This window comes from Coregonus lavaretus (assembly GCF_964263955.1).
Source record: "Coregonus lavaretus genome assembly, chromosome: 25".
Classification (NCBI taxonomy): domain Eukaryota; kingdom Metazoa; phylum Chordata; class Actinopteri; order Salmoniformes; family Salmonidae; genus Coregonus; species Coregonus lavaretus.
This window is the reverse complement of record NC_140012.1, coordinates 17,126,454-17,153,052: the sequence shown is the minus strand read 5'-3', so window position 1 is coordinate 17,153,052 and position 26,599 is coordinate 17,126,454. Positions and strand designations below refer to the sequence as shown.

The 26,599-nt window shown below is 42.4% G+C and overlaps 1 protein-coding gene across 1 annotated transcript; it reads left to right on the top strand.

Annotated features, from left to right (window-relative positions):
• The first annotated feature begins 1,599 nt into the window (after positions 1-1,599).
• On the top strand, positions 1,600-20,607 carry LOC311101150 (inositol polyphosphate multikinase-like). Its single transcript, XM_084142227.1, has 6 exons — positions 1,600-2,461; positions 3,804-3,889; positions 4,749-4,845; positions 5,244-5,416; positions 16,220-16,301; positions 16,526-20,607. The coding sequence occupies exons 1-6, from the start codon at positions 2,257-2,259 to the stop codon at positions 17,191-17,193; spliced, it is 1,311 nt and encodes a 436-aa protein (XP_083998353.1). The 5' UTR covers positions 1,600-2,256; the 3' UTR covers positions 17,194-20,607.
• Positions 20,608-26,599: the final 5,992 nt, after the last annotated feature.

Below are 26,599 nucleotides of genomic sequence, written 5' to 3'. Positions count from 1 at the left end.
CGCTCTTATCCATATACATATACAGTCCCGTGTAGCTCAGTTGGTAGAGCATGGCATTTGCAACGCCAGGGTTGTGGGTTCGTTTCCCACGGGGGACCAGTATGAAAAAATAATGTATGCACTCACTAACTGTAAGTTGCTCTGGATAAGAGCGTCTGCTAAATTACTAAAATGTAAATGTACACACCAGGGTTGGGTTCAACCCATTTGAATTCCAGTCATTTTAGGAAGTATACTGAAATCCCATTTCTCTTAAATTATTTTAAATGAATAAAACGTAAAATTTGAATTTGGTTCCCTTTCTGAATTAACGAATTTAAATGGAATTGACCCCAACCCTGACACACACATACAAACACATTTGTCGCCTACTACCCCTCTCACAGCCTTCTTTCTACTTTTTCATAGACCACTGTGACAGTCTCCCTCCCTACCTCTGAGTCCCTCCGTCTACCTTCCTCCCTTGTCTTTATCTAATCTATGTTACCCTTTCTCCTCCATTCACCAGGTTGCTACGCAACTGTGTTCCATTGATCTAAGAGCAGGATGACAGGCACACATAACTGTGATGACGCACACACGCACACATCGTCAGACGCATACACGCACGCATTCACACACACCTTTACATACCTTTATTCCAATTACACCGTTGACACAAAACGAGGGACACAGAGGGAAAGGAAGGAGAAAAGGAGGGGGAACAGGAGAGAGAAAAGGCAAAGAGGTAGCGGAAGAGAGCAATGTGGGGCTGGGAGATTGATGCAGCATTTCTTCCATAGTGATACAGATTGCCCCGGTCTCCTCTGCCACCTGGTGGACAAGATATTACATTGTTCTTTACATGTTGTTTTCATTAGTCTATTTTGTGTTGTTCCATGATGGGATTGTTCAGCCTACTTGATTTAAATCCTTACCGAATCCAAACGTTATGATTAAATTAAATGAGTATTATGCATTATGGGTGGGCCTATAAACAGTATACTAATTATGTCCAAAGTTATGATTGTTGAGTGGAAATCTCGAATGTAATTAACTTGTTTAGAAACCAACCATGTTTACAAGATGTGGCTCAATTATGATGATTTTCCAACAGATAAGGCCTATAATTACTACTACAGGGCCAGTGTGATTTGTTCTTGAGTCTTAGTTACAGGATGTGACGTCAATCAGAGCGCTGGAAAGAAAACTAGTGATAATGTTTCATGAGTCCTTCTACTGAGCCATTTACTTTGTTCGTATTCTTGTCTTTTATTATTTCTTATTGTTGTTGCGTTGCCGAGAAGGAACCTGCATGTAAGCATTTCGTTTACCATGCGTATATCCGTACATACGACTAATAAAACTTGAAGATTCAGAATGATAAAATCATCAGCTAAATTAAATTGCTTTGTGCACAGTGATGATAAACCTCATGCAAATGTAAAACATTAAATTAAATTAAATCATGGTTTCTCTTACTTACCTAGAATGTAGGCATAGAGTAGATTAGAAAGTTGATAATATAGGCAATTTTTTCGACAGTGACGGAAACGCCACTTCACTGAAGCTGTTGCCAGAAGTAGATATAATTGCGACAGTAGGGGCAGTGTCGCAAGTGCAGGTTAGGTAGGTAGCCAGCAAGATGACATGTTGATAGCCGCCCACATAGGGAACTGTTCGAATGTGAACGTCATTGCAACGCTTTAAAGATATCGATATCGTGTCCGACATTATATTGTTTCCCGTGCTTATTTTTGATTGAGAAACAATTTCGCGTTGGGGAGCCTGTAAGTCAGATGTGATGTCACCGTTAGCAGCCTGTATTTTAGCATTGTGGGACGTGTAATGTAAGCAGCAAACAACGGGGCTTGTTTGTGTATGTATCCCAAACAGCCAACCAAACGGTCGCGCCCGAAGTAGTTTCGAAGAGACTAACATTTTCGAGATTGCACGCGGATATCGGTCTTGTGTCATCAGAACATTTTTCGGGAGAGGAGTGTTTACGTCTCCCTTGTGAGGAAGTGGGATGTGGCCAGAGTGTATTAATGTTGCGGATCAAGATATGAAAATCATTGTAGCAGTGCTTTTGGAGCCTCGCTACATTGTAAATACTAGGTTAGACTTGGTGCTGAACGCGAGCCCATTTGACGAATTCGATGAAGACATCCCTCGGTGTTCGAAATCGTGTGGGGGTCGCTCTGATTACATAATATCAACATGTGAATTATAGATTGCCTATTTGTATTTTATTTTTTGAAAGCTATTGAATTGCTAATGTCAACTCAACATCAGATAATGGACTCATCTTTAGCTTTGGGAAGACTGGAAATCAATAGTCCCATGGTGAACATGGGGACTCGCCTCTCCGGCTCAGTGAAAGAGAAGAACGCTCAGGGAGGATCGCAGGCGGCGCACCTGAACGGATGTGTGCCGCTCTCCCATCAGGTGGCCGGTCATAAGTATGGCGTTGATAAAGTAGGTCAGTGACTGAACTTATCAAATATGTTCTCCTTTCGCCACGGTGCATGTTGTTTATCCACTACTGAGTGACTTTTAATTGTGTAATCTTGGTCTGCATGGTAGAATAGCTCTCTTTTTGTTCAATGACAATACCTCAAAAGCTGACAGAAGTAGGCTAAACTGTTTTCCCAGGATTATTTATCACCAGGACAACACTATGGAGCAAGCAAGCAAGCCACTGTGATAGGTTTCATAATGTCAGTCAATAACAGAATAGAGCACCTGCTTGTAACCTTTTGTGTACTTTAGTTGAATCCTGTATTATCGGCTCTCCTATTGTAATCAAGCAACTGATATCCCGTTTGGCTTCTATCACCACTATCACTCTTGATCATCCACATAGTTGTAGCCTACAAACTCACCAAGCAACTTGCCAGTGGCTATAGCCTAAATCATGAAATAGGCTTACAAATACAATGTCTGAAGTAAGACTCTCTTAGCTGAAACTGAACTGTCAAGAGTAAGAAGAACCAATGTATTATTTCTGTCCTTGGAGACAGTGACAGAGCGCCTGTGTCAGTAAGATGTAATCCTTGTTGTCTCTCTGCTAAGAGCCTTTCAGTTGAATCCTACCCTCAGCCAGGGCATGGGTGTCAGACTCGTATTTAGGTCAAGACTCTTGACACACGCTTAACCTCAGAGTTGATTAAACGCTGACGCTTGGAGTGTTCATTTCCTACCGGTGGGAAGGTCAGGCCAGGGTAAATTCTTTGTCATAGACAGTTATATCTAGCTGTAATGCCCAATCCCACAACCAGCCAGTCCATATTCTAATCAGGGTGCTTTCTTCTCAGTTTTCACTTTCACCATTTCAGCTGATTTCAGTTGTAAGATTCAAGCTGTGCCTGAGGTAGTAACATTTAGTTGAGTGGCGTGCGGTCCATTCTTTTTCACTCCTCTCGATCTAATATTGGAGCAAAGTCTCACACAGTGAGTGTAAAGTGTCATACTTTATATGTTACTGGTGCCCCGGTGTCTTTGATAAGGTACATCGTTTTATGACTTGACGTTAAACACAAGTTAACCTTTGCACTTCTCAGTTGGGTATTACTGGCAAACTGTTTGGCCCATTCTGAATACTTTAGAAATGCATCCTTCCTTTCTCTCTTGAAGTAACTACAATTCTAAAATGGTTGCACAATTGTGAAAGCTAGGGCCCTCTCGGTCACATTCTCCAATCCAGTCATGATTATTTAGCTGGAAGGATGTATTTTTGAAATATTCTGACTTTACCTTTATGCTGCAACCAGTACTAGATCTTTGCTAAGTGTCAGAATGGCCCACACCTTTTGTTTCAACAGGCATATTGCAACATCCTGATGGCACAGTACTCAAACAGCTACAGCCCCCTCCACGAGGTCCTAGAGAGATGCAGTTCTACAGCATGGTAACCATCCACCTTTGATGCTAATATATATATATATATATATTATTATCTGAAAGTACATTAATTTTCACTTTACAGTGTGTGCTCTATGAAATTGCTTTTAGTTCTGCATGAAGTCACCAAAAAGTCATCCCTTTCAATTCTACAAAATGTTACATGGGAACAATTTCCCCATGTCAGTTTGAACAAAGTTTATGTTCAAGTTGACGTGTAGATTAAATGAGTTAACAAAAAGTGAGTGATTAGTCCTAAACCATTCTATCGTTCAATCATCCAGAGTAGCTCTTGAGGAAGCTTAGCAGTCTACCCCCTTACAGGGGCTCTGGGGGCCTTTGTTATGGCAATACTGGGCACAGTAATGTAGTCCATATCTCTACTAGCTCAATGGGCAAGGTCAGCACACTCCCCACATATAAACCAGAGGGCTATCTGTTTATTTAAGGGCTTAAGAAAGGTGTTTGCCTCAGCATGTCCACTGCAACAACATTTAGCCAAAGCATTATCAGAGATTTCCACTGGCACCGCTTACTCTCCTATTGTTAAAGTGGACTAAATGTACACAAGATGAAATGGTTGCTTTGGAAATACTCTCTTACAGAGGAATCATGTATTACAAACCTGGCTACTTTCACCACCATCATTTCACTGTAGTGAATGATAAAAGGGAAGGAAAATAATGTTTGTATTGTACTATCGCATTACTCCTAATATTTGTTCTACATGCGACATGTTGGTAAAACAACATCCCAATCAATAAAGACACTGACATTCCCACATAGAGATGGTGAGTAGTTCCCTCAAAGGAGCTGATATGATTAATCAACAAGTATATGTCCTAACTGTCCTTTGCTTCTGACAGGTCTACGCTGAGGACTGCTGTGACCCGTGTCTGTTGGACCTTCAGCATCACCTCCCCAAATACTTTGGCACCTGGTCCTCGCCTGAATCTCCTAATGGTAAACACCGGCCCAAAAATAATCCTTAAACCTACCTGGGATATTATTTCAACATGTACCAGGGCCTGTATTCATAAAGGAACTCAGAGGAGGAGTGCTAATCTAGGATCAGGTCCTCCCTGCCCATAAAATGTTAGTCATTATGATCTAAAAGACTAAACTGATCCTAGGCCAGCACTTCATTCAAAAAGACTTTTGTCATTCTGATGGTTTCACAGCAGAGCTCTCTAGCTGTTAAATGTAAACAATCAAGGCAGTGTTCTAATTTGCTACTAGAAAGATGACACTGTAGTGGTGAAACAAAGCCTCCTCTATCATTTTAGTGGCCAAATGTGTTGATTTATAAAAAAATGTCTGTCTCCCACGCCATATTTCCACGCCCTCTGATGACATCACAGAGCTGTACCTGAAACTTGAGGACGTCACTCGGCGTTTCCAGAAGCCCTGTATTATGGACGTGAAGATAGGCCAGAAGAGCTACGACCCCTTTGCCTCCTACGAGAAGCGGGACCAGCAGATCAAGAAGTACCCGCTAATGGAGGAGATTGGCTTCCTGGTTCTCGGAATGAGGGTGAGTCTCCCTCTTCAGCCTCATTATGAGTCCCTCCCATTGGGTTGAAAAGGGCTCTCCAACTGCTACTGCCATTCATGTTACTGAGAGGGGCTATATGAGACCTTGGTGGCAGTACCTTAGGCCGTTTTTACGCTGCAATTATTGAGAGGTATCTAAAAAATACTTGCGACTACTTATTACTGAAGTGTAAAGCTGAGAAATTCTCACGTCTTCCCTTTTTCCACATTTTACAGCCTTATTCTAAAATGGATAAAATAAAAAATATAAATCTCATCAATCTACACACAATAACCCATAATGACAAAGCGAAAACAGGTTTTTATAAACTTTTGCAAATTTATTAAATATAAAAAAAAAAAAAAAACAGAAATACCTTATTTACATAAGTATTCAGACCCTTTGCTATGAGACTCGAAATTGAGCTCAGGTGCATCCTGTTTCCATTGATCATCCTTAAGATGTTTCTACAACTTAATTGTAGTCCACCTGTGATAAATTAAATTGATTGGACATGATTTGGAAAGGCACACACCTATCTATATAAGGTCCCACAGTTGACAGTGCATGTTAGAGCAAAAACCAAGCCATGTGTTCAAAGGAATTGTCCGTAGAGCTCCGAGACAGGATGGTGTCGAGGCACAGATCTGGGGAAGGGTACCAAAAAATGTCAGCAGCATTGAAGGTCCCCAAGAACACAGTGGCCTCCATCATTCTTAAATGGAAGAAGTTTGGAACCACCAAGACTCTTCCTAGAGCTGGCCGCCCGGCCAAACTGAGCAGTCGGGGGAGAATGGCCTTGGTCAAGGAGGTGACCAAGAACCCGATGGTCACTCTGACAGAGCTACAGTGTTCCTCTGTGGAGATGGGAGAACGTTCCAGATGGACAACCACCTCTGCAGCACTCCACCAATCAGGCCTTTATGATAGAGTGGCCTGATGGAAGCCACTCTTCAGTAAAAGGCACATGACAGCCCGCTTGGAGTTTGCCAAAAGGCACATAAAGGATAAACAAGATTCTCTGGTCTGATGAAACCAAGATTGAACTCTTTGGCCTGAATGCCAAATGTCACGTCTGGAGGAAACCTGGCACCATCCCTACGGTGAAGCATGGTGGTGGCAACATCATGCTTTGGGGATGTTTTTCAGTGGCAGGGACTGGGAGACTAGTCAGGATCGAGGGAAAGATGAACGGAGCAAAGTACAGAGAGATCCTTGATGAAAACCTACTCCAGAGCGCTCAGGACCTCAGACTGGGGTGAAGGTTCACCTTCCAACAGGACAACGACCATAAGCACACAGCCAAGACAACGCAGGAGTGGCTTCTGGACAAGTCTCTGAATGTCCTTGAGTGGCCCAGCCAGAGCCCGGACTTGAACTCGATCAAACAGTTCTGGAGAGACCTGAAAATAGCTGTGCAGCAACGCTCCCCATCCAACCTGACAGAGCTTGAGAGGATCTGCAGAGAAGAATTGGAGAAACTTCCCAAATACAGGTGTGTGAAGCTTGTAGCGTCATACCCAAGAAGACTCAAGGCTGTAATCATTGCCAAAGGTGCTTCAACAAAGTACTGAGTAAAGGGTTTGAATACTTATTTAAATGTAATATTTAAATGTTTTATTTTTTGTGAAAAAATTCAAGAGGTCTGAATACTTTCGAAAGCACTGATATGGTCATTTTGACCATCATGGCTCAGACAGTTTTTGTCGTTTCATGATGTTGATCTCGAAGTACTGGTAGACTGTAAAATACACATATTTAGGAAAAGACAGGGACAGGTTGGTTCAAAGTTTTATTGTAATGAAGTTATTGAATCTACTAAATTGATAATCATTAGTGGTTACTTGGCATTAGTAACCATTTGAGAAAGTAAAGATGGAGAAGGGCAGAATGTGAGGTTGTGAGGTTGTTTCTCTGGGAGGAGGACAACTCCGCTGTGTCCTCCTCCCAGAGTGCGAAGAGCCTAGGCGTGACCCTGGACAACACCCTGTCGTTCTCCGCCAACATCAAGGCGGTGACCCGCTCCTGCAGGTTCATGCTCTACAACATTCGGAGAGTGCGACCCTGCCTTACACAGGAAGCGGCGCAGGTCCTGGTCCAGGCACTTGTCATCTCCCGTCTGGACTACTGCAACTCGCTGTTGGCTGGCCTCCCTGCCTGTGCCATTAAACCCCTACAACTCATCCAGAATGCCGCAGCCCGTCTGGTGTTCAACCTTCCCAAGTTCTCTCACGTCACCCCCCTCCTCCGCACACTCCACTGGCTTCCAGTTGAAGCTCGCATCCGCTACAAGACCATGGTGCTTGCCTATGGAGCAGTGAGGGGAACGGCACCTCTGTACCTTCAGGCTCTGATCAGTCCCTACACCCAAACGAGGGCATTGCGTTCATCCACCTCTGGCCTGCTGGCTCCCCTTCCTCTGCGGAAGCATAGCTCCCGCTCAGCCCAGTCAAAACTGTTCGCTGCTCTGGCACCCCAATGGTGGAACAAGCTCCCTCACGACGCCAGGACAGCGGAGTCACTCACCACCTTCCGGAGACATTTGAAACCCCACCTCTTTAAGGAATACCTGGGATAGGATAAAGTATTCCTTCTAACCCCCCCCCCCCCAAATTGTAAAGTGGTTATCCCACTGGCTATAGGGTGAACGCACCAATTTGTGAGTCGCTCTGGCTAAGAGCGTCTGCTAAATGACGTTAATGTGCCCTTGAGCAAGGCACTTAACCCTAATTGCTCCTGTAAGTCGCTCTGGATAAGAGCGTCTGCTAAATGACTAAAATGTAAATGTAAATGTATATGAAGGGTTGTTTAGATCACTACTGATATTCACTGTGTTTATTATATTAATAGTTTATGTCAAGGTGTTATGTCAAGGTTGTCATGGTGAGAAAAATAAAGTTTAAAGAAAAACTTTTGCCAGACCTCAACTCAAACATTAGGAACACCTGCTCTTTCTATGATATAGACTGACCAGGTGAGATATAGACTGACCAGGTGAATCCAGGTGAAAGCTTTGATCCCCTATTGATATCATCTGTTAAATCCACTTGTGTAGATGAAGGGGAGGAGACAGGTTAAAGAAGGATTTTTAAGCCTTGACACAATAGAGACATGGATTGTGTATGTGTGCCATTCAGAGGGTGAATGGGCAAGACAAAAGATTGACAGTAAGTGCCTTTTGAAGGGGGTATAGTAGTAGGTGCCAGGTTTGAGTGTGTCAAGAACTGCAATGCTGCTGGGTTTTTCATGCTCAACAGTTTCCCGTGTCTATCAAGAATGGCCCACCACCCAAAGGACATCCAGCCAATTTGACACAACTGTGGGAAGCATTGGAGTCTATGTGGGCCAGCATCCCTGTGGAACGCTTTCAACACTAGAGTCCATGTCCCAATGAATTGAGGCTGTTCTGAGGGCAAAAGGGACGTGCAACTCAATATTAGGAAGGTCTTTCTAATGTTTTGTACACTCAGTGTTGTTTTGTACACTCACTAGTGTTGAACAAGTAGAATCAATACCCGATGACCTCATCTCCGCCATCAGACTAGTTGTTTTCCGTTAACATGGTAATCACAGGAACACAATGGCAATAATCCCTCAAAGGGATTTTACCAGGTGTTGATAAACTTACCTGGGCAGCCGAACATGAGCTAGAAGGACAATCCAAAGATGGTTGTGTTTTGGTCATGTGTTTTTGCAACAATATCTTATGGTTGGAGTCAATGTAGAAGTGTGCCCTCTGCTCGCCATTTTTGGTCTACCACCTATTGGTTTAATGGTGCCCAGGGCAATGCAGGATGCAATCGCTTTTGGTAGTATCCTAGCCAAGAGACGCATAGTCCTTGAGTGGGAAAATGTTCACCCACCATAGCACAGTTGATGGCTGCAGGATTTGATTCACTTTGTAAAACTACACTTTAAAAGGGAAAATGTATGTATTTCATTCCAAAATTATGTATTTCATTCCTTCTACAGAGGGCAGACCCTCCTTTTGACTTGGAAATTGCTTGCTTGACTGTTGATGCTGCTTTTGTTATCATTTATTTTTTAATATCTGATTTGCCTCCATTCTGTATGGCTGGCTTGGTCCTGCTGAGAATCTGCTACCATACTTGTCCATATACCTTTGAGCGTTGTTGCTTTTCCCTGGTTCTGACCCCTTTCGGTCCCGGGACCAGGATTGAGAAACACTGCCTTTGAACAGTGTTAAAATATCCATGACCTTGAGTGTACCTGATCCTCTGACCCATCTAACTGTACATGTACAGTCCACTTCTAGAATTATTGGCACCCTTGATAAAGATGAGCAAAAAAGACTGTATAAAATATATAATACAAATACTTATACAATTGCACGGATAAAGAGATTTTGTTTAACAAGTAATATAATTTTTCTCAAAGATACATTCCCTGCATATTTATACAGTGAAGCTAGAACATTTTCATACAGGTGTTTCATACAGTATGAGGAGACAGTACAGAATGTCACCTTTTATTTGAGGTTATTTTCATACATACAGTGAGTTGCAAAATTATTTGGACAGAGGCTCATTTTGTTGTTTTGGCTCTTGGATTTGAAATGATAAAATGACTTAGGTTAAAGTGCAGACTGTCAGCTTTAATTTGAGGGTATTTTCATCCATATTGGATGAACCATTTAGAACAGCACTTTTTGTACATAGTCCCCGATTTTAGGGAACCAAAAGTATTTACACAAATTCACTTACACTATGTTTATTACAAAAGTTTAGTATTTGGTCCCATATTCCTAGCACGCAATGACTACATCAAGCTTGTGACTCCACAAACTTGTTGGATGCATTTGCAATTTGTTTTAGATTATTTTGTGCCCAATAGAAATGAATGGTAAATAGTGTATTGTGTCATTTTGAAATCACTTCTATTGTAAATAAGAATATAATATGTTTCTGAACACAGCTACATTAAGGTGGATGCTACTATGATTAATGATAATCGTGAATAATGATTAGTGAGAAAGTTAGAGGCACAAACATCATACCCCCAAGACATGCTAAACTCTCACCATTACCAATAAGAGGGGAGGTCATTTTTTGGGGGGAGGTATGATATTTATGTCTCCGCGAGGCATAGTCTAAAATAATGTTTTAGCATACAATATAGCACAGTATTTGTATTTATTTTATGGTCTTTTTTGCTAATCTATTTCAAGGGTGCCAAAAATTTGAGGTGACTAACTGTATGAAGTAATCTGAAATTGTAAATCATGACGTGTAATAACCTGAAATATGAAAATAGAATGAATATATATAAAAAATAGAAAACAAAAAAGAGATAGGAAGGATAATTTACAGTGCATTCGGAAAGTATTCAGACATCTTGACTTTTTTCCACATTTTGTTACGTTACAGCCTTATTCTAAAATGGATTACATTGTTTTTCCCCGCTCATCAATTTACACACAATACCCCATAATGACAAAGCAAAAACAGGTTTTTAGACTTTTTAAATGTATTAAAAATAAAAAACGGAAATATCACATTTACAAAAGTATTCAGACCCTTTACACAGTACTTTGTTGAAGCACGTTTGGCAGTGATTACAGCCTCAAGTGTTCTTGGGTATGATGCTAAAAGCTTGGCAAACCTGTATTTGGGGAGTTTCTCCCATCTGCAGATCTTCACACCACTGATGGGTTGGATGGGGAGTGCCGCTGCACAGCTATTTTCAGGTCTCTCCAGAGATGTTCGATCGGGTTCAAGCCCGGGCTCTGGCTGGGCCACTCAAGTACATTCAGAGACTTGTCCCGAAGCCACTCCTGCATTGTCTTGGCTGTGTGCTTCCTGTTGGAAGGTGAACCTTCACCCCAGTCTGATGTCCTGAGCGCTCTGGAGCAGGTTTTTATCAAGGATCTCTCTGTACTTTGCTCCGTTCATTTAATCTTTCCCTCGATCCTGACTAGTCTCCCGGTCCCTGCCGCTGAAAACCATCCCCGCAGCATGATGCTGCCACCACCATGCTTCACCGTAGGGATGGTGCCAGGTTTCCTCCAGACGTGACGCTTGGCATTCAGGCCAAAGAGTTTAATCTTGGTTTCATCAGACCAGATAATCTTGTTTCTCATGGTCAGTCTTTTAGTTGCCTTTTGGCAAACTCCAAGCGGGCTGTCATGTGCCTTTTCCTGAGGAGTGGCTTCCGTCTGGCCACCCTACCATAAAGGCCTGATTGGTGGAGTGCTGCAGAGATGGTTGTCCTTCTGGAACGTTCTCCCATCTCCAAAGAGGAACTCTGGAGCTCTGTCAGAGTCACCATCTGGTTCTTGGTCACCTCCATGGCCAAGGCCCTTCTCCCCCGACTGCTCAGTTTGGCCGGGTGGCCAGCTCTAGGAAGAGTCTTGGTGGTTCCAAACTTCTTCCATTTAAGAATGATGGAGGCCACTGTGTTCTTGGGGACTTTCAATGCTGCAGACATTTTTGGTTACCCTTCCCCAGATCTGTGCCTCAATACAATCCTGTCTCGGAGCTCTACAGACAATTCCTTCATCCTCATGGCTTGGTTTTTGCTCTGACATGCACTGTCAACTGTGGGACCTTTATATAGACAGGTGTGTGCCTTTCCAAATCATGTCCAATAAATTGAATTTACCACAGGTGAACTCCAATTAAGTTGTAGAAACGTCCCAAGGATGATCAATGGAAACAGGATGCAGCTGAGCAAAATGTAAGAGTCTCATAGCAAAGGGTCTGAATACTTATGTAAATAGGGTATTTCTGTTTTTTATTTTTAAGACATTTGCAAACATTTCTAAAAACCTGTTTTCGATTTGTCATTATGGGGTATTGTGTGTAGATTGAGGATAAAACATTAAAAATCAATTTTAGAATGTGGAAAAAGTGAAGGGGTCTGAATACTTTCCGAATGCACTGTAGATGCATCTCATTAGCCCAACGTCACCTGTTCCAATTCCCCAGTTCCTGTCTGACTGGCTTCACACCTCACACACGTTTAGGTTAATGTTTATGTGAAGAGTTCAATATCTCATTCAGGTCCATTCTGAAGTCTCTCTGTTTGAACACCGGGTTGGTCGTCACTGACCAATCAATCACACAGGGCTAAAACCAACATACCACTATTCTACCATTCCATAATGACTTACAGGAGAGCAAAGTCCTCATCTCCACCCCAAGGACCAAAGCCAGCCTATGGCTTGTTGTAATATAGTTGAATGGCCCCCTCGACAACAGGATTGTTGTGTTTTTAGATTTACATAGTGGATTAAGTATAGAGCAGCTTTCAGTGTTGCCTTGGCCGTATATGGAAAACTCAATGCGTCTCTATCCTCAGACTTTGTTAAATAGTTATGCCATTCGCATGATTTCAATACAGCTGGACTGCAAAATACTACCACATGCTATATAGATTTATTGACCAGTTCACTGAACTGAACATGGCCTTACACGTCAGTATATTTATAGTGCATTCGGAAAGTATTCATACCCCTTGACTTTTTCCACATTTTGTTACGTTACAGCCTTATTCTAAAATGGGTTAAATACATGTTTTCCCCTCATCAATCTAGACACAATACCCCATAATGACAAAGTGAAAACAGGTTTTTAGATATTTTTGCAAATGTATTAAAAATAAAAAATAAACCTTATTTACATAACTATTCAGACCCTTTGCTATGAGACTCAAAATTGAGCTCCGGTGCATCCTGTTTCCATTGATCATCCTTGATGTTTCTACAACCTGATTGGAGTCCATCTGTGGTAAATTCAATTAATTGGACATGATTTGGAAAGGCACACACCTGTCTAAAAAAGGTCCCACGGTTGACGGTGCATGTCAGAGCAAAAACCAAGCCATGAGGTCCAAGGAACTGTCCGTAGAGCTCCGAGACAGGATGGTGTCGAGGCACAGATCTGGGGAGGGGTACCAAAAAATGTCTGCAGCATTGAAGGTCCCCAAGAACAAAGTGGCCTCCATCATTCTTAAATGGAAGAAGTTTGGAACCACCAAGACTCTTCCTAGAGCTGGCTGCCCGGCCAAACTGAGCAATCAGGGGAGAAGGGCCTTGGTCAGAGAGGTGACCAAGAACCCGATTTAGCACTCTGACAGAACTCCAGAGTTCCTCTGTGGAGATGGGAGAGCCTTCCAGAAGGACAACCATCTCTGCAGCACTCCACCAATCAGGCCTTTATGGTAGTGGCCAGACGGAAGCCACTCCTCAGTAAAAGGCACATGACAGTGCGCTTGGAGTTTGCCAAAAGGCACCTAAAGGACTCTCAGACCATGAGAAACAAGATTCTCTGGTCTGATGAAACCAAGATTGATTTCTTTGGCCTAAATGTCAAGTGTCATGTCTGGAGGAAACCTGGCATCATCCCTATGGTGAAGCATGGTGGTGGCAGCATCATGCTGTGGGGATGTTTTTCAGCGGCAGGGACTGGGAGACTAGTCGAGGGAAAGATGAACGGAGCAAAGTACAGAGAGATCCTTGATGAAAACCTGCCCCAGAGCGCTCAGGACCTCAGAATGGGGCGAAGGTTCACCTTCAAACAGGACAACGACCCTAAGCACACAGCCACGACAACGCAGAAGTGGCTTCGGGACATGACTCTGAATGTCCTTGAGTGGCTCAGCCAGAGCCCGGACTTGAACCTGATCTATGGAGAGACCTGAAAATAGCTGTGCAGCGATGCTCCTGACAGAGCTTGAGAAGATATGCAGAGAAGAATGGAAGAAACTCCCCAAATACAGGTGTGCCAAGCTTGTAGCGTCATACCCAAGAAGACTCGAGGCTGTAATCGCTGCCAAAGGTGCTTCAACAAAGTACTGAGTTAAAGGGTCTGCATTCTTATGTAAATGTGATATTTCAGTTTATTTTTATTTTTTTTAACTGTTTTTGCTTTGTCATTATGGGGTATTGTGTGTAGATTGATGAGGAGAAAAAAACCCAATTTCATCTATTTTAGAATAAGGCTGTAAAGTAACAAAATGTGGAAAAAGTCAAGTGGTCTGAATTCCCACGGGGGGCCAGTATGAAATAATGTATGCACTCACTAACTGTAAGTCGCTCTGGATAAGAGCGTCTGCTAAATGACTAAAATGTAAAGGTAAAATGTAATACTTTCCGAATGCACTGTACATACCTGAAAAGTGCACGCCGACCAAAGGTATTTGAATGCATGCAAAATAGTCTAACCAGGTAAACGCCCCACTTTGCCAGTCTATTATCTTGCCTGTGTAACTACTGTGTAACCAATTTTGTAGTTACTAGCATGTGTAACCTAGCACATTGTTGCACGCACTGATTGGAGTCATCTCGTTAGTCAGGATGTGTTTCACCTGCGCAGGCCCACTTGGTATTTAAGACCTGCTGGCCCAGTGCATCAGTTGGAGAGGAGATGTTGGGAGAACTACACCTCACAATAGCTCTTCCACCTTTGAGAGCTGAACAAAGCCTTCATCTGGCAGTTTTTCTTCATGTCCGTTGGTACTTCCTATCCTAAGTTGGTGTTTTTATTTTATTTTGTCTGTTCTCAATCAAGTCCAGGGGGCGTCCATGGTGGGTGTTTTTTAAGACCCTACTCTAGTTGCTTGGTCAGCACCAAGTAGTCACACCCATGGATGCCTTTTAGAACCCATTCTAAAACCCCACCTGTTTTGTTGTGGTTGTCAGTGACTCATTTGTTCCCTTTTTCTGTGAACGACGACATTTTGAGTTTGTCTTTTGGGAAAATAACAGTAGGCTCTAGGGAGGTCAGTAATAGGAAGCCTCTAGCCATCAGTAGAACAGGATGGAGCAACCTTCTATCTGACTGATCTCAGATCTGTTGACTAGGACCTCTCCATTACCCCAATCACCATTATGCCCTCCCCTCCTCTGGGTGTTCCTCACAGGTCTCTGAGGGTCATGATAACTGTTTTTTCTCCTTCAGTCCCACGCTGTGGAGTAAACAGTGAACATGCTTCAATTAGGCTACAATTTGTCTCTTTCAAATACTCTATAATATTAACTCAATATTCAATCAGCAAATAAATGAGTAATAGTTCCTGTCATACTCTGCTTTGGGAAATGAATGTTGAGGACCACCGGTATAGTTTTCACTTCTGGAATATTTGGCATAGGATCTGCACTGGCAAGCTCTGTCATACCAGGTTGTCTTCTCACCCATCTTACAGCTCCTCTTACTAGTCAATAAGGTAGACTAGTAAGTGAATAAGATTCATTATAGGCTTTGTAAGAACACAGACCTTCAGCATGAGGGTCATCCACTGACATGCCCTGTGTTTGCCCCAGGGTCAAAGGCTTTCTGGCACGGAGCATGGAAAAATCTGCTTATCTGCTGTGTGTGACCACAAAGTGATAAGACTCATTGCTGATAATGATGTTCCTGATTGCAGTGATAGAGGGAGGAATCCCTCTGGTAAATACAATAGTTTTGCTCCTCTCAGCATGGGCATGGAATTATTGTCTCTGAGTCCTCACAGACTTCTGAGTTCTACTCACATTGCTATTAATATCACAGAAAAAAATATGTATCATATTATGTCACGTGTATATATGTGCATCATATTAGAAATGTTTTGAGCAAATTGGGTTTATATATAATTTCACCACCAGAGGGAGTATTCCACCCATGATTGTATCATGGAGAAGTCACTTTGAGTTTGTTATATAGAGACCCGTCATCTCCTTTGAAGTTTTGGAGTGGTGCTTGTTAGTGCTTCCATATGAGAACAAACAATAGGCCTATGTGCTGCATCTAACTGTTTATTGCTGTTAATGTAATTCTTCCTTCTGTCTTTCAAACCCTACAGGTGTACAAGGTGAACTCTGACGGCTATGACTCGTATGATCAACATTACGGACGAGGCCTTCTCAAGGACACCATCAAAGACGGTGAGCTCCTGAGACAATAATAACCCTGTCACAAAATAAACAACATTATATCCTTCTGTGTATTTCCACATGGTTTAGATTGTAGTTGCTAGCCAAACTTGCTCTCAATTAGGAAAACGCTTCGGGTATCATCTAAACAGATCAAATCATCACCATCGTTTCTTATCAGAAAACATTGTATTCCTCAACAACAACAATAATGACCTCTCCCATTCCTCTCCCAGGTTTATCAAAATTCTTCTGTAATGGGAAGAGTCTGAGAAAAGACGCCATCACTGCCAGTATCCTGAAGGTCCAGAACATCCTGAGATGGTTCGAGGGCCAGATCCAGTTAACCTTCTATGCCAGCTCCCTGTTGTTTGTATATGAGGGCCTGCCTCCTCCCAACCCCGAGGGCCACGTCCCCAGGGGCCTCCCAGAGAAGACCACATCTTCCGCTGACGCCTGCTGCGAGCCCAATGAGGACGTACTGGAATACAACAACAACATTTGTGCTGCCGTGCCGCTCGACTACAGCCTGTCCACCATGTACGCCATGCACAAGAAGGGCTGCACCCAGGGTCACCATGGCAACATAACTGCCACCAGCAACACCACGACAGACCCCAACCCCACCAACCCCAAGGAGCACAACAGCACGTGGAAGTGCCCAGGTCTGGTGTCGGCGGAGCAACCCAACGGCAACGGTATCAAAGCCCAACTGGAAGAAGAGGAACAGGGGGTGGTGGGGGAGGTAGGCCAGGGTGAGCCGCATCCAGAGCAGAGGGCCAGCGAAGTGGAGGTGAGGATGATTGACTTTGCTCACGTCTTCCCCAGCGAGAGCCAGGACCAAGGCTACATCTACGGCCTGAAACACTTGCTGGAGGTGCTGCAGCAGATCCTCCACCAATAACCTTCTCTCTCCAGTGGTTTGTCTCTCATTGGGGAAGTCAAGTGTACCCATCTGTGTTTTACTGTGTGAATGGAGGATTTGTAGCCCCCCCTCCCCCCAGTCCAGTCCCTCGTCCCCTCGCCCCGTGATTCACTGCACTATATGCACTATATCAATGAAGTCATTTCTCCATAACTCTTTGTCCGATGTATGTGCTTCTTGATTTCTAACCACTGTTAACAGGTATCTAACTCAGGTAAACTACTGTAATCAATACTCAAATGATTATCCCTAAAGAGTACCCTCGTTTTGTTGGCTTGCTGATCATATGTTTTATATTTTATATAATTTGCCTAAGTGTATATCTTCATGTTTTATTTCAGATCCTTTTGTCTTTAATTGTCCCAGAATGATTTGTATTTATCCATTTTAAGTTAAACTCAGTAGAGGTTATGTACTTTTAGCATTGCTGTTCTCTATCTAGCTATATATTTTGCTTCCAAATTGCCTTACCTGTTCTTCTTAAAACCTGTATCCTTGCAGTGATACTTGTTCATTATTGACTTTTAAGATTATATTAATCTCGGAAACCAAGAACTAAAATCTTGTTTAATTGTGTCAGATGCTCTATTAAGTTCTCAGGGGAGATGTTAAGAGATACTAACACGACTTGTGAAGTCTCCACCCCCTCTAAACGGAAACACTCTGCAAGTCTATGGGCCAAATGTCCCCATCACTTCTGAAATTCGAAAGATCCGAGCACCTATGAAATCGTGATTTGTCCAAATGATTAGTGACACAAAATCAGCATACCAGAAAAAAGTTCCTCGTAAGTCATCACATCCCACAGTCTGTTGACAGATGCTACTACCATTTATGTTACGTGTGTTTTTCCAATGAGGGATTAAGATGATATATATGACAGATTTTCCTCCCTCTGCCCACTACACTGTGTCATGGTCTGTTTAATTGTAAAGAAATGCAATATGCTGCTGTGATGACAATGAATTAACAAACTGACCAGAGAGAGATTTTGAGTTTGTTGATCTAGTGATTCATGTTCAGAGGAATAGAATGCCAAAGTACTGGTCTTTTTTGGAGAGGGAGCAAGGTCTGGATAGAGTTCTAAACTTGAAGGCCTGGAAGTGGATTAGATCCTTGTTGTTGTCAGTACCCCGACAATGCTTCCGTAGTGTGATCTCTATCAAGATATTGTCAATTGTTTAAGTGAAGAGAAATGTTGTTTTCTTTTGCATCTTCTTAACCCTGATAGCTATAGAATGTTTGATTTATTATTTTAACAGAAGATATGCAGATATTTTCAAAGATATGCAGACAGTGCTACATTTCTATGTTTGATTTTAAACTAATACCAAAAGACAAAATATTTTGGATGATAATCTTATCAGTAAAATACTTGACGATTTAGTACATATTTTAAATGGTAAGGAGGAAGAACCTTTATGAGAGATGTTTACAGTCTTTTGAAGATATTTTGACTGTTATTATCGATGCCTTATTTCTTTCTACTCCATATATTAATTTCAAACGTTTATCATTCTGGCAGCTTTACATTTTTACATCTACTCAAAATGTCTTCATTCTATTGTTCCAACAACTCCTTAGCAAGCGACCAGCTTCAGCATTTTGCAACAGGGCATTGTTTATTTTAGTAAAAGTCTCAAAATTGTAGATAAAGAAAGGGTGGTAATGATTTACGTTACAGTAACACTATCTTCATTAAGTACTCATAACCCATCTATAAGCACTTTCAACTTTTAAACATTTCATAACATTTTGTGTTTATAGATGTGCTATCAGTGGCCTATGCTTATGGAGGTACAGTAATGTCAGTCGTTACTGAATAAGGGACCTCTAAGATGGTTGTTTACTATTGACACCCTCTGCAGCTCCTTTGGAAGTTGTAATACATTAGAACCACAACGGGTAGATAGTACACTATATAAAGACTTTACATTTCATCTTGGTGAAGTCAAATAGCGACTTGTTCTACAATGAGTTGAAATCTCTTGTTTACACACCAGTTCTATTTTATGGGTAAATTGTGTCTTCATATAGTTAATGGGCAAGAAGTTAACAAAAATGGTTTTGTTTTGTGTTTGCTGAAGTCTGCTATTCTTTAAAAAACTAAACCAATAATGCACTGAAAAACAAATGAATATAGCTAATGTATAAAATCTGTCCCTTTGCTGTGAACTAACCAATGACTTTCCCTGTGTGGAAATGTTGTTTCATTTATCCACAAAGTTGTTTTATATAATACCTGACTGAAATGTCTAAGTTGGTGTATTGAAACACTCATATGGCATTTGGCAAGACTGGATTTTGTCTTTAGACTTGAGCTAATCAGAAGTGAGTTATCATTATTGTATATACAGGACAAACTCAATTTCTCTCAAAGATTTTTTGCAACAAACTGTAGCTAAGTAGTCAGATGATTGATTTGGTTAGTGGGATTAACAACGTATTTTCCAGCTTGTTGTCATTATTGTTCTGGAACCTTATTTACATAGGCTGCATATAGACAGGCAGCCCAAATCTTATTTGTATTTACTAATTGGTCTTTTAACCAATCAGATCAGTCCTGAAAAATATCTGATGTGATTAGTCAAAAGACCAGTTAGTGGAAATAAAACTGAATTGGGCTGCCTGTCTAAACGCAGCCATAGTCTCAGGGTATGAGTGTAGAGGTGTAGTCAGTTCGCTTGAACGTTTGCTACGTTGCGGAACAGTTTGTACTAAAGACACGTTTCTCCAAAACTTTTTTGTACGTTCTTGAAAAGACGGGTACGTTCGCTCCAGTTTGGTGGGTGTGGTGAGGTGTGGCTTGTACCAATGAGTGATGTATTTAAAGGGCAGTGGACATGCTCACAGCATTTCACAACCTAACCCCTCCCCGTTTTTCAACTGGTCGTTCAGTACAGCACTGTTTCTGTTCAATTGAACGTTCCAGAACTAGTTACTAAACGCAGCCCTGACATAGCATCAGTTTTGCCTACATTTTGCATAATTAATATGATTATATGGAGAGGTGGGACCTGAACCTAGATCAACACTCCTACTCTGAGACACTTTTGTAAATACGGACCCTGGGTTTCGTTGAACCTTGACTGGTCTTCCTGTGGTCTGGAATAATATGGAGTATAGTATCAGTGCTGTCAGAATGTTCTCTTTGGAAATTCCCCATCTGTTCTTCAGTTCTGACGTATACAGTAACATGAAATGCAGGGGAAATGATGATGTGTATCTGCGGTTTCTCTCTCATATCGGATTGCAATTGATGACTAATTACTACTTTTGTAAATGACATATATGAATATGTATAATAGGTAGACGGATTCAATAATGGCTGTATATTTGGCAGATTATAATTACTAATAAAATTCCTAATGAAAATCTGGTTCTTTTAACTTCTTTTTCTTGTAGTCTTTGAATCCATGTATTTTCTCCTCACTTCCATTTTCCTTAATGTGCAGACTGAATAAAGAATAACCTATAGATTACAGTATAATGTAAGTGCTGAAAAGGAGGGAATTGTTGACTAGAGCCTCAGGTTTTGCTTCTGTCTCTAGCTCAATGCCATTTTTATTTACTGCTATTACCTTGTCTCTATAGCTTCCATATAATACAATATAGCAATTCTCTGGTTTCAGCACCATAAAAAAAGACATGAAATGAAATTACATGAATGAAGAGTATACAACAGAGAGCCATGAATGTGACAGAAGTAGCCTACCGCCTGAAGAGTAGGTGCTCCTGAAGGTTGAATAGTTATCTCGCAGCATGTTAAGGGTAAGAGGTGGCCATGTTTCCTCCAGACAGCCATGGTCTTTCCACTGGGGGGAAAGAGAATGGAGGGAGGATGAAAGGAGCAACAGAATCTGGGTCTTAGCCCTGACACATCGCTGGGAGGAGAGGAGTGACAGTGACCCACACTCTGCTTTACAGTGGGGAAAAAAAGTATTTAGTCAGCCACCAATTGTGCAAGTTCTCCCACTTAGAAAGATGAGAGAGGCCTGTAATTTTCATCATAGGTACACGTCAACTATGACAGACAAAATGAGAAGAAAAAAAATCCAGAAAATCACATTGTAGGATTTTTTATGAATTTATTTGCAAATTATGGTGGAAAATAAGTATTTGGTCAATAACAAAAGTTTCTCAATACTTTATTATATACCCTTTGTTGGCAATGACACAGGTCAAACGTTTTCTGTAAGTCTTCACAAGGTTTTCACACACTGTTGCTGGTATTTTGGCCCATTCCTCCATGCAGATCTCCTCTAGAGCAGTAATGTTTTGGGGCTGTCGCTGGGCAACACGGAGTTTCAACTCCCTCCAAATATTTTCTATGGGGTTGAGATCTGGAGACTGGCTAGGCCACTCCAGGACCTTGAAATGCTGCTTACGAAGCCACTCCTTCGTTGCCCGGGCGGTGTGTTTGGGATCATTGTCATGCTGAAAGACCCAGCCACGTTTCATCTTCAATGCCCTTGCTGATGGAAGGAGGTTTTCACTCAAAATCTCACGATACATGGCCCCATTCATTCTTTCCTTTACACAGATCAGTCGTCCTGGTCCCTTTGCAGAAAAACAGCCCCAAAGCATGATGTTTCCACCCCCATGCTTCACAGTAGGTATGGTGTTCTTTGGATGCAACTCAGCATTCTTTGTCCTCCAAACACGACGAGTTGAGTTTTTACCAAAAAGTTATATTTTGGTTTCATCTGATCATATGACATTCTCCCAATCCTCTTCTGGATCATCCAAATGCACTCTAGCAAACTTCAGACGGGCCTGGACATGTACTGGCTTAAGCAGGGGGACACGTCTGGCACTGCAGGATTTGAGTCACTGGCGGCGTAGTGTGTTACTGATGGTAGGCTTTGTTACTTTGGTCCCAGCTCTCTGCAGGTCATTCACTAGGTCCCCCGTGTGGTTCTGGGATTTTTGCTCACCGTTCTTGTGATCATTTTGACCCCACGGGGTGAGATCTTGCGTGGAGCCCCAGATCGAGGGAGATTATCAGTGGTCTTGTATGTCTTCCATTTCCTAATAATTGCTCCCACAGTTGATTTCTTCAAAAAAAGCTGCTTACCTATTGCAGATTCAGTCTTCCCAGCCAGGGGCAGGTCTACAATTTTGTTTCTGGTGTCCTTTGACAGCTCTTTGGCCTTGGCCATAGTGGAGTTTGGAGTGTGACTGTTTGAGGTTGTGGACAGGTGTCTTTTATACTGATAACAAGTTCAAACAGGTGCCATTAATACAGGTAACGAGTGGAGGACAGAGGAGCCTCTTAAAGAAGAAGTTACAGGTCTGTGAGAGCCAGAAATCTTGCTTGTTTGTAGGTGACCAAATACTTATTTTCCACCATAATTTGCAAATAAATTCATTAAAAAATCTTACAATGTGATTTTCAGGATTTTTTCCCCTCAATTTGTCTGTCATAGTTGACGTGTACCTATGATGAAAATTACAGGCCTCTCTCATCTTTTTAAGTGGGAGAACTTGCACAATTGGTGGCTGACTAAATACTTTTTTCCCCCACTGTATGTCACCACAGCCACAGCCACACCACGGCACGCAACCCCAGAGCAATGATAAGATCACTTTCTCAATTCACTGAGCAGAGACGTTCCAGTCCAAGACGCATTATGCTTGGAAGCCATCGAATCCAGACTGTGCCAGAACACAGACAGCACAGACTAAGACTGTTTGGGGTAGAATAGTTGTACCCAATGACTGGTTGTAGCACACAACACTCGGTCGTATTTCTTCAATGCATGCGTTGGCTCATAGTCATATAAAGACATGATTTTAAATGGATTCTCACAAGGTCAGTCTGTGAAATGCATCAGCAGATATCAGAGAGCTGTGGAGGTTAATGGTGAGCCAGACTTGTGTGAACCCAACTTGAGGCTGCTACTGTTGAACTGTCAAACTGTCTGGCCTTATATAGTCACTGTCTGCATGTGCTACCTGCCTGCCTGTTGGGCTTTAGCTATTTATGAGGAGCAGAGATTAAGATGAATATTTCATCGTACCAGTTTCATTTGGCTCTTGATGCTACATAAGAGTAAGCTAAAATACAACTGCCATGTAATATTTTAGAATCTGTGAATTAAGTATATTGTTAGTACTTGCTATGTGCACCTTTTACTGGCGCTGCAATATACGTTTTCAGCATGAAGTCAGCTATTGTTCTGGAATTCCCCTGCAAGGTGTTTGATGTTGCTGTAGGCTGCCTTGAATGACATTGCATCATAGGACTCGTCTTCAAGTTGTTGGGGTTTTCTTTCCCACCCCAGACTAGGACGATTACAGAAAAGTACTCCCATTCAGTCAGAAGAAATAAGAAGCTTTTAGGGAGACAACACCACAGTTTAACTGACAGTTAACTGCTTCCACCATTAAGATGACATTACAGTGGGGGAAAAAAGTATTTAGTCAGCCACCAATTGTGCAAGTTCTCCCACTTAAAAAGATGAGAGAGGCCTGTAATTTTCATCATAGGTACACGTCAACTATGACAGACAAATTGAGATTTTTTTTCTCCAGAAAATCACATTGTAGGATTTTTAATGAATTTATTTGCAAATTATGGTGGAAAATAAGTATTTGGTCACCTACAAACAAGCAAGATTTCTGGCTCTCACAGACCTGTAACTTCTTCTTTAAGAGGCTCCTCTGTCCTCCACTCGTTACCTGTATTAATGGCACCTGTTTGAACTTGTTATCAGTATAAAAGACACCTGTCCACAACCTCAAACAGTCACACTCCAAACTCCACTATGGCCAAGACCAAAGAGCTGTCAAAGGACACCAGAAACAAAATTGTAGACCTGCACCAGGCTGGGAAGACTGAATCTGCAATAGGTAAGCAGCTTGGTTTGAAGAAATCAACAGTGGGAGCAATTATTAGGAAATGGAAGACATACAAGACCACTGATAATCTCCCTCGATCTGGGGCTCCACGCAAGATCTCACCCCGTGGGGTCAAAATGATCACAAGAACGGTGAGCAAAAATCCCAGAACCACACGGGGGGACCTAGTGAATGACCTGCAGAGAGCTGGGACCAAAGTAACAAAGCCTACCATCAGTAACACACTATGCCGCCAGGGACTCAAATCCTGCAGTGCCAGACGTGTCCCCCTGCTTAAGCCAGTACATGTCCAGGCCCGTCTGAAGTTTTCTAGAGTGCATTTGGATGATCCAGAAGAGGATTGGGAGAATGTCATATGGTCAGATGAAACCAAAATTTTTGGTAAAAACTCAACTCGTCGTGTTTGGAGGACAAAGAATGCTGAGTTGCATCCAAAGAACACTATACCTACTGTGAAGCATGGGGGTGGAAACATCATGCTTTGGGGCTGTTTTTCTGCAAAGGGACCAGGACGACTGATCTGTGTAAAGGAAAGAATGAATGGGGCCATGTATCGTGAGATTTTGAGTGAAAACCTCCTTCCATCAGCAAGGGCATTGAAGATGAAACGTGGCTGGGTCTTTCAGCATGACAATGATCCCAAACACACCGCCCGGGCAACGAAGGAGTGGCTTCGTAAGAAGCATTTCAAAGTCCTGGAGTGGCCTAGCCAGTCTCCAGATCTCAACCCCATAGAAAATCTTTGGAGGGAGTTGAAAGTCCGTGTTGCCCAGCGACAGCCCCAAAACATCACTGCTCTAGAGGAGATCTGCATGGAGGAATGGGCCAAAATACCAGCAACAGTGTGTGAAAACCTTGTGAAGACTTACAGAAAACGTTTGACCTGTGTCATTGCCAACAAAGGGTATTTAACAAAGTATTGAGAAACTTTGCAAATAAATTCATAAAAAATCCTACAATGTGATTTTCTGGATTTTCTTATCTCATTTTGTCTGTCATAGTTGACGTGTACCTATGATGAAAATTACAGGCCTCTCTCATCTTTTTAAGTGGGAGACCTTGCACAATTGGTGGCTGACTAAATACTTTTTCCCCACTGTATAGGCTAGTGCATTCCTGATATAATAATATAATATGCCATTTTGCAGACGCTTTTATCCAAAGCGACTTACAGTCATGTGTGCATACATTTTTACGTATGGGTGGTCCCGGGGATCGAACCCACTACCCTGGCGTTACAAGCGCCATGCTCTACCAATTGAACTACAGAGGACCACGTTTGGGTACACATTTGGGTACACAAAGTAACTGAAACCCATAAATAGTGCCATTGGAATACTTATCTTTCAGTAATTCTAAATTATGTCTGTGTTCAGAGACCAGACTGGACGTTGTCTTTCCTTCTGTAAAACAGTTATGATAACTATCGACCGGATACAAGCAGAACGTTTATATTCTGTCTGGAAATTATATTTTTGCAACTGGGTCCTGGACTTCCTGATGGGCCGCCCCCAGGTGGTGAAGTTAGGAAACAACACCTCCACTACGCTGATCCTCAACACAGGGGTCCCACAAGGGTGCGTGCTCAGCCTCCTCCTGTACTCTCTGTTCACCCATGACTGCGTGGCCAGGCACACGTCCAACTCAATCATCACGTTTGCAGACGACACAACAGTAGTAGGCCTGATTACCAACAAGGACGAGACAGCCTACAGGGAGGAGGTGAGGGCCCTGGTAGAGTGGTGCCAGAAAAAAATAACCTCTCCCTCAATGTCAACAAAATGAAGGAGCTGATCGTGGACTTCAGGAGACAGCAGAGGGAGTACACCCGTGGAGAAGGTGAAAAGCTTCAAGTTCTTCGGCGTACACATCACTGACAATCTGAAATGGTCCACCCACACAGACAGTGTGGTGAAGAAGGCGCAACAGTGCCTCTTCAACCTCAGGAGGCTGAAGAAATTCGGCTTGGCCCCTAAGACCCTCAAACTTTTACAGATGCACAATTGAGAGCATCCTGTTGGGCTGTATCACTGCCTGGTACGGCAACTACACCGACCGAACGCATTACGGGGGGCAAACTACCCGCCCTCCATGACACCTACAGCACCCGAAGTCACAGGAAGGCCAAAAAGATTATCAAGGACATTACCCACCTGAGCCACGCCCTGTTCACCCGCTATCATCCAGAAGGCGAGGTCAGTACAGGTGCATCAAAGCTGGGACCGAGAGACTTAAGGCCAACAGTGTTAAATAGCCATCACTAGCCGACTACCACCCGGTTACTCAACCCTGAACCTTACAGGCTGCTGCCCTATGTACAGTTGAAGTCGGAAGTTAGGATCACCACTTTATTTTAAGAATGTGAAATGTCAGAATAGTAGAGAGAATGATTTATTTCAGCTTTTATTTCTTTCATCACATTCCCAGTGAGTCAGAAGTTTACATACACTCAATTAGTATTTGGTAACATTGCCTTTAAATTGTTTAACTTGGGTCAAACATTTCGGGTAGCCTTCCACAA

What these genes read in the sequence shown, in the direction of transcription:
- LOC311101150 (XM_084142227.1), top strand. Translation starts at nt 2,257, where the DNA reads ATGTCAACTCAACATCAGATAATGGACTCATCTTTAGCTTTGGGAAGA. An exon ending in GTATGGCGTTGATAAAGTAG is followed by an intron (nt 2,462 to 3,803) that starts GTCAGTGACTGA and finishes TTGTTTCAACAG; the next exon opens with GCATATTGCAACATCCTGAT. An exon ending in TCCTGGTTCTCGGAATGAGG is followed by an intron (nt 5,417 to 16,219) that starts GTGAGTCTCCCT and finishes CAAACCCTACAG; the next exon opens with GTGTACAAGGTGAACTCTGA.